This window comes from Saprolegnia parasitica (assembly GCF_000151545.1).
Source record: "Saprolegnia parasitica CBS 223.65 unplaced genomic scaffold supercont2.122, whole genome shotgun sequence".
Lineage (NCBI taxonomy): Eukaryota > Oomycota > Saprolegniomycetes > Saprolegniales > Saprolegniaceae > Saprolegnia > Saprolegnia parasitica.
In genome coordinates, this window is record NW_012156516.1 from 27007 (window position 1) to 39287 (window position 12281).

A 12281-nucleotide genomic window follows, 5' to 3' on the forward strand; every position below is an offset into this window, starting at 1 on the left:
TTCCAGGAGTCGCTACAGCATCTTCGGTGGATGCTGCAGAAAGACGTGCTCCAGCAAGATATGTTTCTTATCGGGTCCGTCGCCGCCGCGTTCTCTTGGCTCATGCGATGATGATCGTAGCCCGCCCGGGCCGGCGCGCCGCCACCTCGCCATGCAGTTTGCAGAGCTCTTGCAGCGCGAAGTCGAGTACGTAGCCATTTCGCAGGACACGACCGAGTCCGACCTCAAGCAGGTGCCAGCCTCCACCACCCAATATAATGCAAGCTCATGTCGGCGGGTAGCGTCGAGAGATCTCGGGCGGCGCCGCCATCTTCTCGGACCAAGCGCCTGTCCGCGCTGCCATGCACGGCCGCCTTCTTATCCTCGACGGTACGATACGCTCAATCACACAAGGTCGTCAACTCGATGCGCGCAGGCCTCGAGAAGGCCGAGCGCAACGTCCTCCCGACACTCAACAACCTCCTCGAGAACCGGTGGGTTCTGCATCTCGTCTATCGTGTCTTATGGATGCATGCAGAGAGATGGCGCTGGAAGACGGTCGGTTCCTCATGAAGGCCGAGAGGTAGACTGCTCTCGCCATTGTCTAATTGCACTCAATGGCTTGCAGCTACGACGCGCTGCTGGCGGCAGGCCACACGGCCGAGGCCCTCGCCGCGCAAAACCTCGTGCGCGTCGACCCCGCGTTCCGGGTCATCGCACTCGGGCTGCCCGTGCCGCCGTTTCCCGGGCGGACGCTGGACCCGCCGCTCCGATCGCGCTTCCAGGCCCGACGCATCTCGCCGCCGTCGCCGGGCGCGCGCCTTGAGAGTCTTTTGGCGACTCTGCCGGCGGCGTCGCTCCCGCTCACAGAGAAGCTCGTGGGGCTCCTCGAAGCCATCCACGTGGTTGAAAACATGACGACCCACGGCCAGCGGCCCCCGCACCTCGCGTCCATCGAGCACGTTGTCGCTTTGGCCACGGCGTTCCCATCGTCAGCGTGCTTGCGGGACGCTCTCCGGCGCGTCTTTCCCATTGAGCTCTGGACCGAGCACAAGGAGGCCATGGAGCGAGTTCTCGACACGTTCTTCCCGGCGACGCCATCGCCGTCGTCGTCGCCGAGCTACTTGCTGACAGCGACCTCATCGCACGCCGCGGACCTCGTCGTTGGCAAGGATCCTGCGATCTCGGTCGCGTGCGGGGCCTTGGGCCCGACGATGGCGCCGATGCCGGGCTACGTGGAGGCGCCGGCCTACCATAACGTGCTCACAACGATGCTGCAGGTACACGCTTCGTTGTCGCAGAAACACGACGAGCTGCGTAGGACCATGCACTCGGAAAGGACTTGTGCATTCTCGGACCCAAGGGTAGCGGCAAGTCGGGCTTGGCGCGCTTGTTTGCGCACCGGCTTGGGTACCCGTCCGAGCTCTTTACGCTCTTCAAGGACATGACGTCGCGCGACCTGTACCAGCGCCGGGCGACCGACGACCACGGCAACACGTACTGGGAGGACAGCCCGCTGGTTCTGTTTCATGTACTACGATGAAGCAATTGCTTAGAGACTGCTGCATGTAGTTGCATGCGGCCCGGCACGGCCATGTCGCGATCCTCGACGGCGTCCATCGGCTCCACGGCGACACCCTCGCGACGCTCCAGCGCCTCATGCAGGACCGCGAGATCGACCTCGCGGATGGCGCCAAGTTCATCTCGGCCGACAAGTCGGACGGCGCGGTGCCCATCCACCCGGCCTTCCGCATCCTCTGCCTCGGCGACAGCGCCGGAAAAGGCAAGTTCCCATCCTGGCTTTCGTCCGAGAGCCTGGCCATGATGACCTTTGTGCACGCACCGACGCTGTCACGCACCGAGCTGCAGCACATGCTCGCGGCCCTGAGCCCGTCGCTGCCATCGGCCGTCACCTCGTACCTCCCGTTGTGATACGTTGGCTTTCAACGACGATATTGAGTAGGGTGCTCGTGGCCTTTTGGGACCAGGTGCAAGCGACGCCGGAGCTGTCGCTCTCGCTGCGCCAGCTGCTGCGCATGGCCCGGCGCCTCGACGCGTTCCCTGACGCTGCGATGGCCGACCTCGGTGCCGTCGTTCACGACACGATGATGACGCAGTTTGTCGGGCCCAATTTGGCCAAGGCCATCCACCGGGCGCTGGACGCGTGCTACTCTCCGCCACCCTCGTCGCGTTCGGCGAGCGCGTTCGGTAGCTCCTTGCTCGGATGGCTCCCAACTCATTCGGTCTAGACGACGGACTCAACATCGAAGCGTCCAGCACGCGCTTGACGATCGGGAGCGTGACGTACCCGATTCGTACGGCGCCGGCCGCCCCGAGCTCGTGCCGCAGCCGCTCTACTATGACATCCCCAAGCACACGCGCGTGATGCAAAACGTGCTGCAGGTTCTCGTTTCCACGCAATTGCTCGGATCGACTGAGGTCGTGCGTAGGACATTGTGTCGGGCGAGCGCCACCTCTTGCTCATCGGCAACCAAGGCGTCGGGAAAAACAAGGTCGTCGATCGCCTTCTCCAGCTCATGCGCCAGGAGCGCGAGTACATCCAGCTCCACCGCGACGTACGTCCCCTCGTTGCTCTTAATCGCCGAGTGTGTACGACGACATGTAGACGACCGTGCAAACGCTGACGCTGGTGCCGTCCTTGGCCAACGGCAAGATCACGTGGGAAGACTCGCCCTTGGTGCGCGCGGTCAAGGAAGGCCGGACGCTGGTCGTCGACGAGGCCGATAAGGCACCTCTCGAAGTCGTGTGCGTGCTCAAGGGCCTCATCGAAGACGGCGAAATGCTGCTCGTACGACCACACTCCATGTCGACATACAATATTACATGGCGCGCTAGGGGGATGGCCGTCGCATTCTGGATCCGACCAAGGTCGCCACCGACGGCGTCGACGCGAACAAGACGATCCTCGTGCACCCCAACTTTCGCATGTGGGTGCTCGCCAACCGGCCGGGGTACCCGTTCCTCGGCAATAACCTCTTCTCGGAGATTGGCGACATCTTTGCGAGCCAGTAGGATCCTTCTCTCTCGACAGCGTTCTGTGCTCATGCGATACACCAATAGCTCCATCGACAACCCGGACGCCGCGTCCGAGCTGGCGCTGCTGCGGGCATACGCACCGAGCGTGCCCGTGGACGTCCTCCAGCGGCTCTGCGCGGCGTTCGCTGAGCTCCGGCAGCTCGTCGACGACGGCGCGATCACGTACCCGTACTCGACGCGCGAAGCCGTCGCGGTCGCCAAGCACCTCGAGACGTTCCCGGAAGATGGCGTGACCGAGACGCTGGAAAACGTCTTGGCGTTTGACGCATACGACCTGAACTTGCGCCAACTGCTCGCGTCCGTCTTCCTCCGGTACGTCTTTAGATCTCTAAGACCATGGGCAGACGACGGTGTCGGTAGACATGGCCTCTGAGTGGTTCTGGATATGATGCTCAATACACGTATTCTGTTGGTAGTCATGGCATCCCTCTCTCTTCGGACGCGTCGGCGCGACGCAAGATTGCGATTGACGTCGCGCCGTCAACGCCTCTGCCACCGCGCACCAAGATCGACACGTGGAAGCGGGGACCGTCGACGCAGCTCCCTGTGCAGCACCTCGCACTCAAGACGCGGCGCGTGTACATTGAACCGCCGACGTCGCGAACCTACGGCGTCGATTACCACCGGCGCGAGATCTTTACGGAGCAAGTGGCGTCGTGGACGGTGCCGCTGAGTGCGCACCAAGTGGCCACGTCCTTGGCCGTGCTGCCGTCGACCTCGATGCACGGTGCGTCAACCTTATGACTCGAAGTGGTGGCGACTCTAGCGTACTAGTGGCGACCGCCCAGCCGCTCGGTATTCACTCGTACTTTGGCACCGACCGGTAGACTCTAAACGAGGTGTTGAGAGGTTGATGCTGAACGATTAACAGGAAACACCTCTACACGGAGCTCGAAGACAGCTACGGCTACACGCGCAACACGTCGCCTCGCATTTACCCGTACGGAAACGACCTCCTCCTTTACGTGCCCAGCGCAGGTCCATTTTCATCTCTCAAGCCGTCACTGGATGCAACGTGGTAGACTTGGTTCTGCACCTCTCGGAGAACCACGTGGTGCGTCAATCGTACGTGCTGCCGTCCATAAGCCCAAAGCGCTCGTCGCGCAATATGTTTCAGTGGACGCCAGGTACTCGACTTGTTGGCTCCTTCCCTTCCATCAATGTATCAATTTTGGCTCTAGAACGGACCGAGACACAGGCAGTTGTCGACGCGACCGAAGGCAAGATGGTGCTCTTCCAGGCTGGGACGCCGACGCTTCAGATCGTCGACTTGAACAACGAGTCGACGACGGTCGTGACGACGCCGGCGCCCGTGGCGGCTGTCCACCTCTCGCCCGACGCTGGTGTCTACCGCGTCCACTACCTTGGTGACGACGCCAACGTGTACCTTGTCGATGCGTCCGAGGGCCGCCGCGTGACGCAGCACCAGCTGTCGACAAAGGCATCGTACGCCTTGTCGACGCCGCCGACGTGTCGCGACCACACGCAGCTTCTCGCGCACCCAGCAGCAGCGTATCAAGAACTCGAGGCCTCGGACGATGGAAGCGTTGTGGATGTCTTCTCGGTCCCGCGCACCTCGGCCGATGACGGGGCGCGTGTCACCTCGGCGGTCTTTGAGAGCCCGCGCCTTGTCACGAGTTATGCGTCCTCGCTGAGCGTCGTGGACGTGGTGTCCGAGACGAGCAAAGACGTTGCCGTCATGACGGCGACGCGTCACGAGACCAAGAAGAAGACGAACGACGTTGTGGCCATTGCCGCGTTGAAGGATGGGGAGATCCTCTCGCTGCAGTCGCAAGGCGACCTGCGGCGGTGGCAGCTGGACCCGGCCGCGCTCGCGCAGGACTTGGCGAGCTGGAAGTACATGTTTGACCACGACACACGCGCAGGTGTCGTGACGCCGCTGGAGCTTCAAGACGGCGGCGGCGCGTCGACGCCCAAGACCGATGCCAGTATGCCCAAGTACGGCAAGGACGACCCGGACAACACGCCCCACGTACACAGCGCTGCCATAGCGCTGGTTGATGTAGGTGTATAGGTCGGTGGCAACACATGGGCGGGTGGCACTGGCGGCTCGGACACGGCGGGGCTCGGCGGCCGCGGCGGCCCCTACCGCCTCGACAAGGGCCATAAAGTGCACCAAGTGTCGCAAGCCAAGAAAGACGAAGTGAGCGCCGAAGCCCGCGCGAAGGCCAAGGCCATGGCGGACGCTGCGCTGCAGCAGAAGCTCAAGGACATTGACATGACGGGCGGCGAGTGGCAAGCGTATCAAAAGGTGTCTTGCGACGGATGCAACGACTACTGAGGATTGCAATCGAACTGTAGTACCTCGGCCGCATCGAGCAAGAGACGGACCAGCTGCGCAGTGTCTTGAGCAACCTGGAAGCGATCGAGAAGGAGCGCGGGTGGCTCAAGCACCAATCGAGCGGCGAGTGGGATGACGCGAAACTCGTCGACGGCATCGCGGGCGACCGCAACGTCTTCAAGCGGCGCGGTGTCGCCGACACGCCCGACGGCCTCCACCTCGCGCCGCTCAAGAAGCGCATGCTCTTCGTCATGGACGTCTCTGGCAGCATGTACCGCTTCAACGGCCAAGACATATCCTTTGCCACGACGTGTCCTCTTGATAGCTTGATATTACGTGGATGGTTGCCCTAACACCACGTTGCACGGACGTTTAGAGCGCATGCTAGAGACGACGATGATGGTCATGGAGGCCTTTGCCGGCTTCGAGGCCACGGTCGAGTACGCCATCATGGGCCACAGCGGTGACGCGCCCGCGATTCCCTTTGTGGCCTTCAACGAGCCGCCTGCGGACCGCAAGCAGCGACTCCAGGTACCCACCTTGCCCTTGCCGTCCCGACTAAGATCTGAAACGTAGGTGCTGCAAAAAATGCTGGCGCACTCGCAGTACTGCAGCAGCGGAGACCACACGGTGCACGCGATTCACGACGCCGTGCGCAGCGTCACGACGGCCGACGGCGACGAGTACTTCGTGTTTGTCGTGAGCGACGCCAACCTGGACCGGTACGGTATCCACCCCAAGGTCCTCGGGCGAGAGCTCGCCGCCGACAGTCGCGTCAACGCCCACGCCATCTTCATCGCGTCCTTTGCCGACGAAGCGACTCGGATCCTCTCGCACCTCCCGCCGGGCCACGGCCACGTCTGCCTCGACACCTCGGACTTGCCGCGCGTCTTCAAGCGCATCTTTACGTCGTCGCTTCAAAAATGAGGTCGCTGCTTCCGTCTAGAACGTAGGACCAGATGTCTAACTAGATTCTAGAGTGGTAACCAGATTCTAGAGTCTAGACTAACATGATGCAAGTCAGCAGGTGAGCAGCTCAGCCGAGCCTGTCACAATGTGGTCGAACTGGCGCCAGGTCGACGCCTCGTCGCTGATTGGCCATAATGTTTTGAATGGACCAATGGCATCGCGGCGTGCCACTGAATCGTTCGTCGTCGTGAGTCAGTTGGTCATGGGCTGCGTCCTCACGACGTGCAGCGGTAGCAGCGACCCGCCGGCGAACGGCTTCCGCCAGCAGTTTCTCCTCGGCGAGAAGATCGGCGAAGGCGCCTTCAGCGTCGTGCGCAAGGCCATCGAGAAGGCGTCCGGTAAAACGTTCGCGGTCAAGTGCTTCCGCAAGGCCAAGCTCTCGGAGCAGGATGTCAAGGACATTTACCTCGAGGTCGACCTCCTGAAGCAGATGAGCCACCCGCACGTGCTCAACCTCCACGCGTTCTTTGACGAGGCCGAGTACTACTATACTGTCATGGACCTCGTCGAGGGCGGCGAGCTCTTTGATCGGATCGTCGAGAAGGTCTTCCTCGTCATCGGCTTGCGCAGCTTACGCCGTCGTGTTTATAGGAGTACTACACGGAGAAGGAGTGCCGGGACTTGATCAAGATCCTCCTCGAGACGATCCAGTACTGCCATGGCCTCGGCATCGTCCATCGCGACCTCAAGGTAGTGCCATCGCCGACATGTGGTTCTGACAATGACCGCGTACTAGCCGGACAACATCTTGATGACGAGCCGGGACGACGACGCGTCGATCAAGATTGCCGACTTTGGCCTCGCCAAGCAAGACGCGATGGAGAACAACATGATCTCGTCCTGCGGCACGCCCGAGTACATCGTGCTTGCGCGCCTTCCCATGTGCTCACATATACACTAGGTACATTGCGCCGGAGATTGCGCGCAACGTCTTCTCCAAGGAGAAGACGCCGTACGGCAAGGCGGTCGACATTTGGTCGATTGGTGTCATCACCTACGTGCTTCTCTGCGGCTACACGCCGTTCCATGCCAACAACCAAGTGCAGCTCTTCCGCAAGATCCTCAAAGGCCACGTCGAGTTCAACTCGCCGTACTGGGACGACATCTCGGCCGACGCCAAGCACTTTGTCTCCAAGATGCTCGTCGTCGACCCGACCAAGCGGTAGACGCGACCAGTACCGGTATGCGCGCTCACTCGAACCCTTGGAATTAGAGCGACGGCGGCGCAGCTGCTCGAAGATCCGTGGGTCGTCGGCCAAGACGTCTCGGACGCGCAGCTGCCAGGCGTCATCAAGCGCATGAACTCGCGCCGCCGCCTCAAGGCCGCGATGGCCACGGTAGGCCGACGCACGGACCAGCTCTGGACGACGATGGACATGTGATGTCGTAGGTGCACAGCACGATCGCGCTCTCGAAAGCCATCGGCAAGGGCAGCGAGAAGGCCACGGTCGCGTAGGCCTAACGGGGCGAATTTCATGTCTTTGATTGAGTTCTTAGTCGTGACTTTGCCGATTTCGGGATCTTTGACCATCATTCATATCGGAACCTCTCAGAATGCATACGCCAATGTATCGAATCGCAGAGGTGTTTTGCGGGCAGCCCCATATTGGTTTGTATCCTCGCAGCGAAGGAACGAAGAGTATGTTGGCCGTCGCAACCCCGATGGCGCCGAAAGCCAGCACAGGTACCGACCACTGCCGATGCTAGCGCCTGCTTGGCGGCCTCGCCTGCGCGGGCGGCGACGGCCCCATGCAGGCCATGGCTATGGCGACGACATGGATCTTATGCACGTGCTTGGTAGCCTCGGGCATCTTGGCCTTGCTCGAAGAGCAAGACGACGTGCTTCGCGTACGATGGCCCATGGATAGGTCTCCCAGAACTCATGGACATGGCTAGGCGCACGCGCTCCAGAAGCTCCACGACGTCGTGGACCATTACTGGGCCGAAATTGCGGACGCCGTTCCGCTCATCGAAAGTCTCTCGGAAGAAGACGCGTTCCCGCACCGCGAGCTGGCGGCGTCGGTCGCGTCAAAGTGCTTCTTCCATCTCGAGGAGTACCACGATGCGCTTCGCTTGGCCCTCGGCGCCGGCAAGTACTTTGACGTCAACAGCTCGTCGCCCTACACAGAAACGATCATTGGTACGTCGACTGCGTGCGCTTGGATATATATCTGACCTGTATGCTAGCGACGTGCATTGATGAGTACATTGCCATTCGCACGAGCGCGGACCCGGCGCCGCTGGACCCGCGCCTGGTGGCGATTGTAGAGCAGATGTTTGACCGGTGCTACGCGTCGGGCACGTACAAGCAGGCGCTTGGCGTCGCCCTCGAGGCGCGCCGCCTCGACAAGGTCGACGAAAGCTTGCGCAAGTCGTCCGACGTCAGCGCGATGCTCTCATATTGCTTTGAGATTTGCCGCACGATGGTGACGAACCGCGACTTCCGCCTCCAGGTCATCAACGTCATGGTCGCGGTGTACAACTCGCTGCCCGTGCCCGAGTACTCGAACGTGAGCCAGTGTTTGCAGCTGCTCGACAAGCACAGCGACGTGGCTGTGCTCCTCGCGTCGCTCGTGCAGCCGACCAAGCCGCTCGACGACGCGCTTGTTGCGTACCAGGTCGCGTTCGACTTGGCGGCCAACGACAACCAAAAGTTCCTGACCAACGTGCTTGGCGCGCTCCCGGAGACTGCGGCCAACGACCGTCTGGCGACGCTGCGCACGATCCTCCAGGGCGACTTTTCCGTCGACCTCTTCCTCGACTTTATGTTTCGGCAGTCGGACGCGGACCCGCTCGTGATGAAGCAGATCAAGGTGGCGGTCGAGAACCGCAACTCGGTCTTGCACAACGCGGCGGTCTGCAGCCACGCGCTCATGCACTGCGGCACAACTGTTGACACGTTTCTGCGCGAAAACCTCGACTGGCTCGGGAAGGCGAGCAACTGGGCCAAGTTTACGGCCACGGCCAGCATCGGTGTCATCCACAAGGGCCACACGCGCGAGAGCATGAACCTCCTCGCGCCGTACCTGCCATCGACGCCGGGCGTGCCGTCGCCGACCTCGAACCCGTACTCGGAGGGCGGCGCGCTCTACGCGCTCGGCCTTATCCACGCCAACAAGGGCTCGTCGACGACGCTCGAGTACCTCCGCGCGGCGCTGCGCAGCTCGGGCACGGACGAGGTCGTCCAGCACGGCGCGTGCCTCGGTATTGGCCTCGTGGGCATGGCCACGGCCAACGCGGAGATCTACGAGGAGCTCAAGAACATCCTCTTCACGGACAATGCGGTCGCGGGCGAAGGCGCGGGCCTTGCGATTGGGCTCGTGCACTGCGGCGCGGGCGACACGCCGGTGGGCGGCGACATGATCAAGGAGCTCTTGAGCTACGCGCACGACACCAAGCATGAAAAGATCATCCGCGGCGCCGTCATGGGCATTGCGCTCATGCTCTACGGCCGCGAAGAGCACGCGGAGGCGGTGATCGAGCAGCTCACGCGCGACAAGGATCCGATCGTGCGCTACGGCGGCGTGTACACGATCGCGATGGCGTACGTGGGCACGGCCAACAACCACGCGGTCAAGCGGCTCCTGCACATTGCCGTGAGCGACGTCAGCGACGACGTGCGCCGCGCCGCGGTCACGTGCCTCGGCTTTGTGCTCTTCCGCACGCCGGCGCAGGTCCCGAAGCTCGTGTCGCTCCTCGCCGAGAGCTTCAACCCGCACGTGCGCTACGGCGCGTGCATCGCAGTCGGCATTGCGTGCGCCGGCACCTTCAAGAACGAGGCGATCCAGCTCCTCGAGCCAATGCTCGACGACGCGGTCGACTATGTACGCCAAGGCGCGCTCGTTTGCGCTCGCGATGGTCGTCATGCAAGAGTCGGACGGCCGGTCGCCCAAGGTCAAGGAGATCACGGAGAAGATGCGCAAGCTCACGTCGGACAAGCACGTGACGACGATGACCAAGATGGGCGCGGTCCTCGCGCAGGGGCTCCTCGACGCGGGCGGCCGCAACGTGGCGATCTCGCTCCAGTCGCACACGGGCTTCACCAAGATGTCGTCCGTGGTCGGCCTCGCGCTCTGGGCGCAGCACTGGTTTTGGTACCCGCTGCACCACTTTATTGAGCTCTCGTTCCAGCCGACGGTCGCGATCGGTCTCAACAAGGACCTCAAGATGCCCACGTCGTTTGGGCTGACGTGCAACACGAAGCCGTCGGCCTTTGCGTACCCCAAGCGCCTCGAGGAGAAGAAGGAGGAGAAGAAGGAGCTGGTCGCGACCGCGATTCTCTCGACGACCGCCAAGGCCAAGGCGCGCCTCGCCAAGCAGGAGGCCAAGGACGCCGCGCCGGTCGTGGAAGACAAGCCGGACGAGGAGATGGCGGCGGCGACGCCGGCCCCCAAGAAGGTCAAGGAGCCGACGTCGTTTACGCTCAAGAACCCGGCGCGCGTGACGCTCGCGCAGGAGCAGCACCTCGCGTTCGACTGGAGCCAGCGCTACGTGCCGGTCGTCGCCACGCGTCGGCCCGCGGGTATCATCATTCTCAAGGACCGGACGCCAACCGACGCCGAGGTGGTCGTCGCGGTGCAGGCGCCGTCGCAGGGCAACGCAGGTGCCGAGGAAGAAGCCGAGCCGCCGGCGCCGTTCGAGTGGGAGCCGCCGGCCCCGTAAGAGGCGAACGATGTGCACCGTCGGGTTTATATGATGCTGATCAACATGGGTTACTACACTTTTGTGCTTGCCTCTCCTACTCTCGTGTACTCGAAGTCACGGACATCATGGTCGGTGCTAATTCATACCTTTTTATGGGACCATCCTACAGTAGACTGTGGAAGCAGCGAAGCTGCTGTGGACTTGTCAGTATCGCCAATGCACGCACGAAAGAACGTCCAAGGAGCCCACGGTGTCCGCTGCCGGCGTTGAGCGGATCAAGTGTCTCGATAGTGCCATGCGCGTCATTTATTATCTTCTCACAGACACCACGACGCGCCAAGCCAAACCCATTCGCATTGCGTCTTGCTAGTGTTGGGACATGTGCTCTTTGGTTTCGGTCGGACTAGGCGCAGTAGGTGGATCTCTGCGATCGATTGTCGGGTTCGATTTGGTAGCGTGCAATCGAGCAGGGTGTCTCGGTGGCCTGTGTGGATGCTACAGTACTATCGGTGCGGTGCTGCTCCAGCCACTGGATGACGTGGAGATGCCCGTTGACAGCGGCCTCGTCCATGGCAGCGGTCGTACACGACGCGGCACCGCCATCGTGGAGCCGCTGGAGGACCTCGAGGTGACCGTCCTTGGCAGCTACATTCATCGCCATACCGTCGCGTTGATACTGATCGATGTAGCCAAAGTCGAAGACCCGCTTCTGGTCGATGAGGCGACGGAGGAGCTGGCGATGACTGCGGCACGCAGCGTTCATGTCCAGTCCCCCACGTTGGCGCTGCAAAGCTCTTGTTGCAGTACTAGTAGTTACTTTCTTGGACGCTCTACCAGCCATTGCTTGTGATCATCACGTTGTTGCACATGGTCTTGAGCGGATGCAAGCATAGTCGGTACCTCGGTGACGGTGGGAGACGCTGCCGAAGGCGTCGGCCCAGAAGCGCGTCTCGGGTTCTTCGCGATTCCTCGCGTCGAATTGCAGCTCCGCGTCAAGGACGCCGGGAAGGAGCTGTGTCAATGGACCCGCTAAGGCCAAGACGAGCGGCTGCCCATCCACTATGGTTGCCCACATGATGATGGCACGAGTAGAAATGCGTCGCCTCTCATCAAGACGTCGCGGAAGACATAAGTGATGGGTCGTCAAGCTGTCGTCGGTGGGTTATGGCAGCTGGCACCTTTGGCGCATGATTGGGCGGCTTGCGTCTTGGCTCTTGATACACATCTCCTGCGATGCCACGAGTGGTGTCAAGATGGTCAGGCGTCATTGAGGTGGATGTCCTCTCCATGGCTGTACCTGTTATGTACGCGTACATGTACTCGTACATGT

General features: G+C 61.8%; 3 protein-coding genes across 3 annotated transcripts in view; 2 read left to right on the forward strand and 1 right to left on the reverse strand.

Annotated features, from left to right (window-relative positions):
- SPRG_22342 (hypothetical protein) overlaps window positions 1–6265 on the forward strand; it is a gene marked incomplete at both ends in the record, with an annotated part of 6573 nt that extends 308 nt beyond the window's left edge. Inside the window, 23 exons of the mRNA XM_012353402.1 lie at window positions 7–74; window positions 121–232; window positions 282–369; window positions 416–473; window positions 518–562; window positions 608–1259; window positions 1301–1510; window positions 1552–1895; window positions 1943–2143; window positions 2250–2382; window positions 2430–2555; window positions 2606–2788; window positions 2836–3008; window positions 3061–3348; window positions 3453–3763; window positions 3811–3859; window positions 3908–4014; window positions 4059–4163; window positions 4218–5029; window positions 5072–5308; window positions 5359–5674; window positions 5715–5869; window positions 5915–6265. Of these exons, the coding sequence (XP_012208792.1) occupies window positions 7–74; window positions 121–232; window positions 282–369; window positions 416–473; window positions 518–562; window positions 608–1259; window positions 1301–1510; window positions 1552–1895; window positions 1943–2143; window positions 2250–2382; window positions 2430–2555; window positions 2606–2788; window positions 2836–3008; window positions 3061–3348; window positions 3453–3763; window positions 3811–3859; window positions 3908–4014; window positions 4059–4163; window positions 4218–5029; window positions 5072–5308; window positions 5359–5674; window positions 5715–5869; window positions 5915–6265 (5124 nt within the window). The remainder of the gene's footprint in view (window positions 1–6; window positions 75–120; window positions 233–281; window positions 370–415; window positions 474–517; window positions 563–607; window positions 1260–1300; window positions 1511–1551; window positions 1896–1942; window positions 2144–2249; window positions 2383–2429; window positions 2556–2605; window positions 2789–2835; window positions 3009–3060; window positions 3349–3452; window positions 3764–3810; window positions 3860–3907; window positions 4015–4058; window positions 4164–4217; window positions 5030–5071; window positions 5309–5358; window positions 5675–5714; window positions 5870–5914) is intronic.
- Window positions 6266–6509: 244 nt separating this feature from the next.
- SPRG_14271 (CAMK/CAMK1 protein kinase) lies at window positions 6510–10969 on the forward strand (the record flags this gene model as incomplete). The annotated part of the gene is made up of 10 exons (XM_012353385.1): window positions 6510–6851; window positions 6899–6997; window positions 7044–7162; window positions 7209–7469; window positions 7521–7644; window positions 7698–7754; window positions 8015–8155; window positions 8204–8447; window positions 8495–10131; window positions 10181–10969. The coding sequence occupies 10 exons, from the start codon at window positions 6510–6512 to the stop codon at window positions 10967–10969; spliced, it is 3813 nt and encodes a 1270-aa protein (XP_012208775.1).
- A 385-nt stretch (window positions 10970–11354) lies between these two features.
- Window positions 11355–12026, reverse strand: SPRG_14272 (hypothetical protein; the record flags this gene model as incomplete). The annotated part of the gene is made up of 2 exons (XM_012353386.1): window positions 11355–11743; window positions 11852–12026. 2 exons carry the CDS (start codon window positions 12024–12026, stop codon window positions 11355–11357), a joined length of 564 nt encoding a protein of 187 aa, XP_012208776.1.
- Between the last annotated feature and the right edge of the window lie 255 nt (window positions 12027–12281).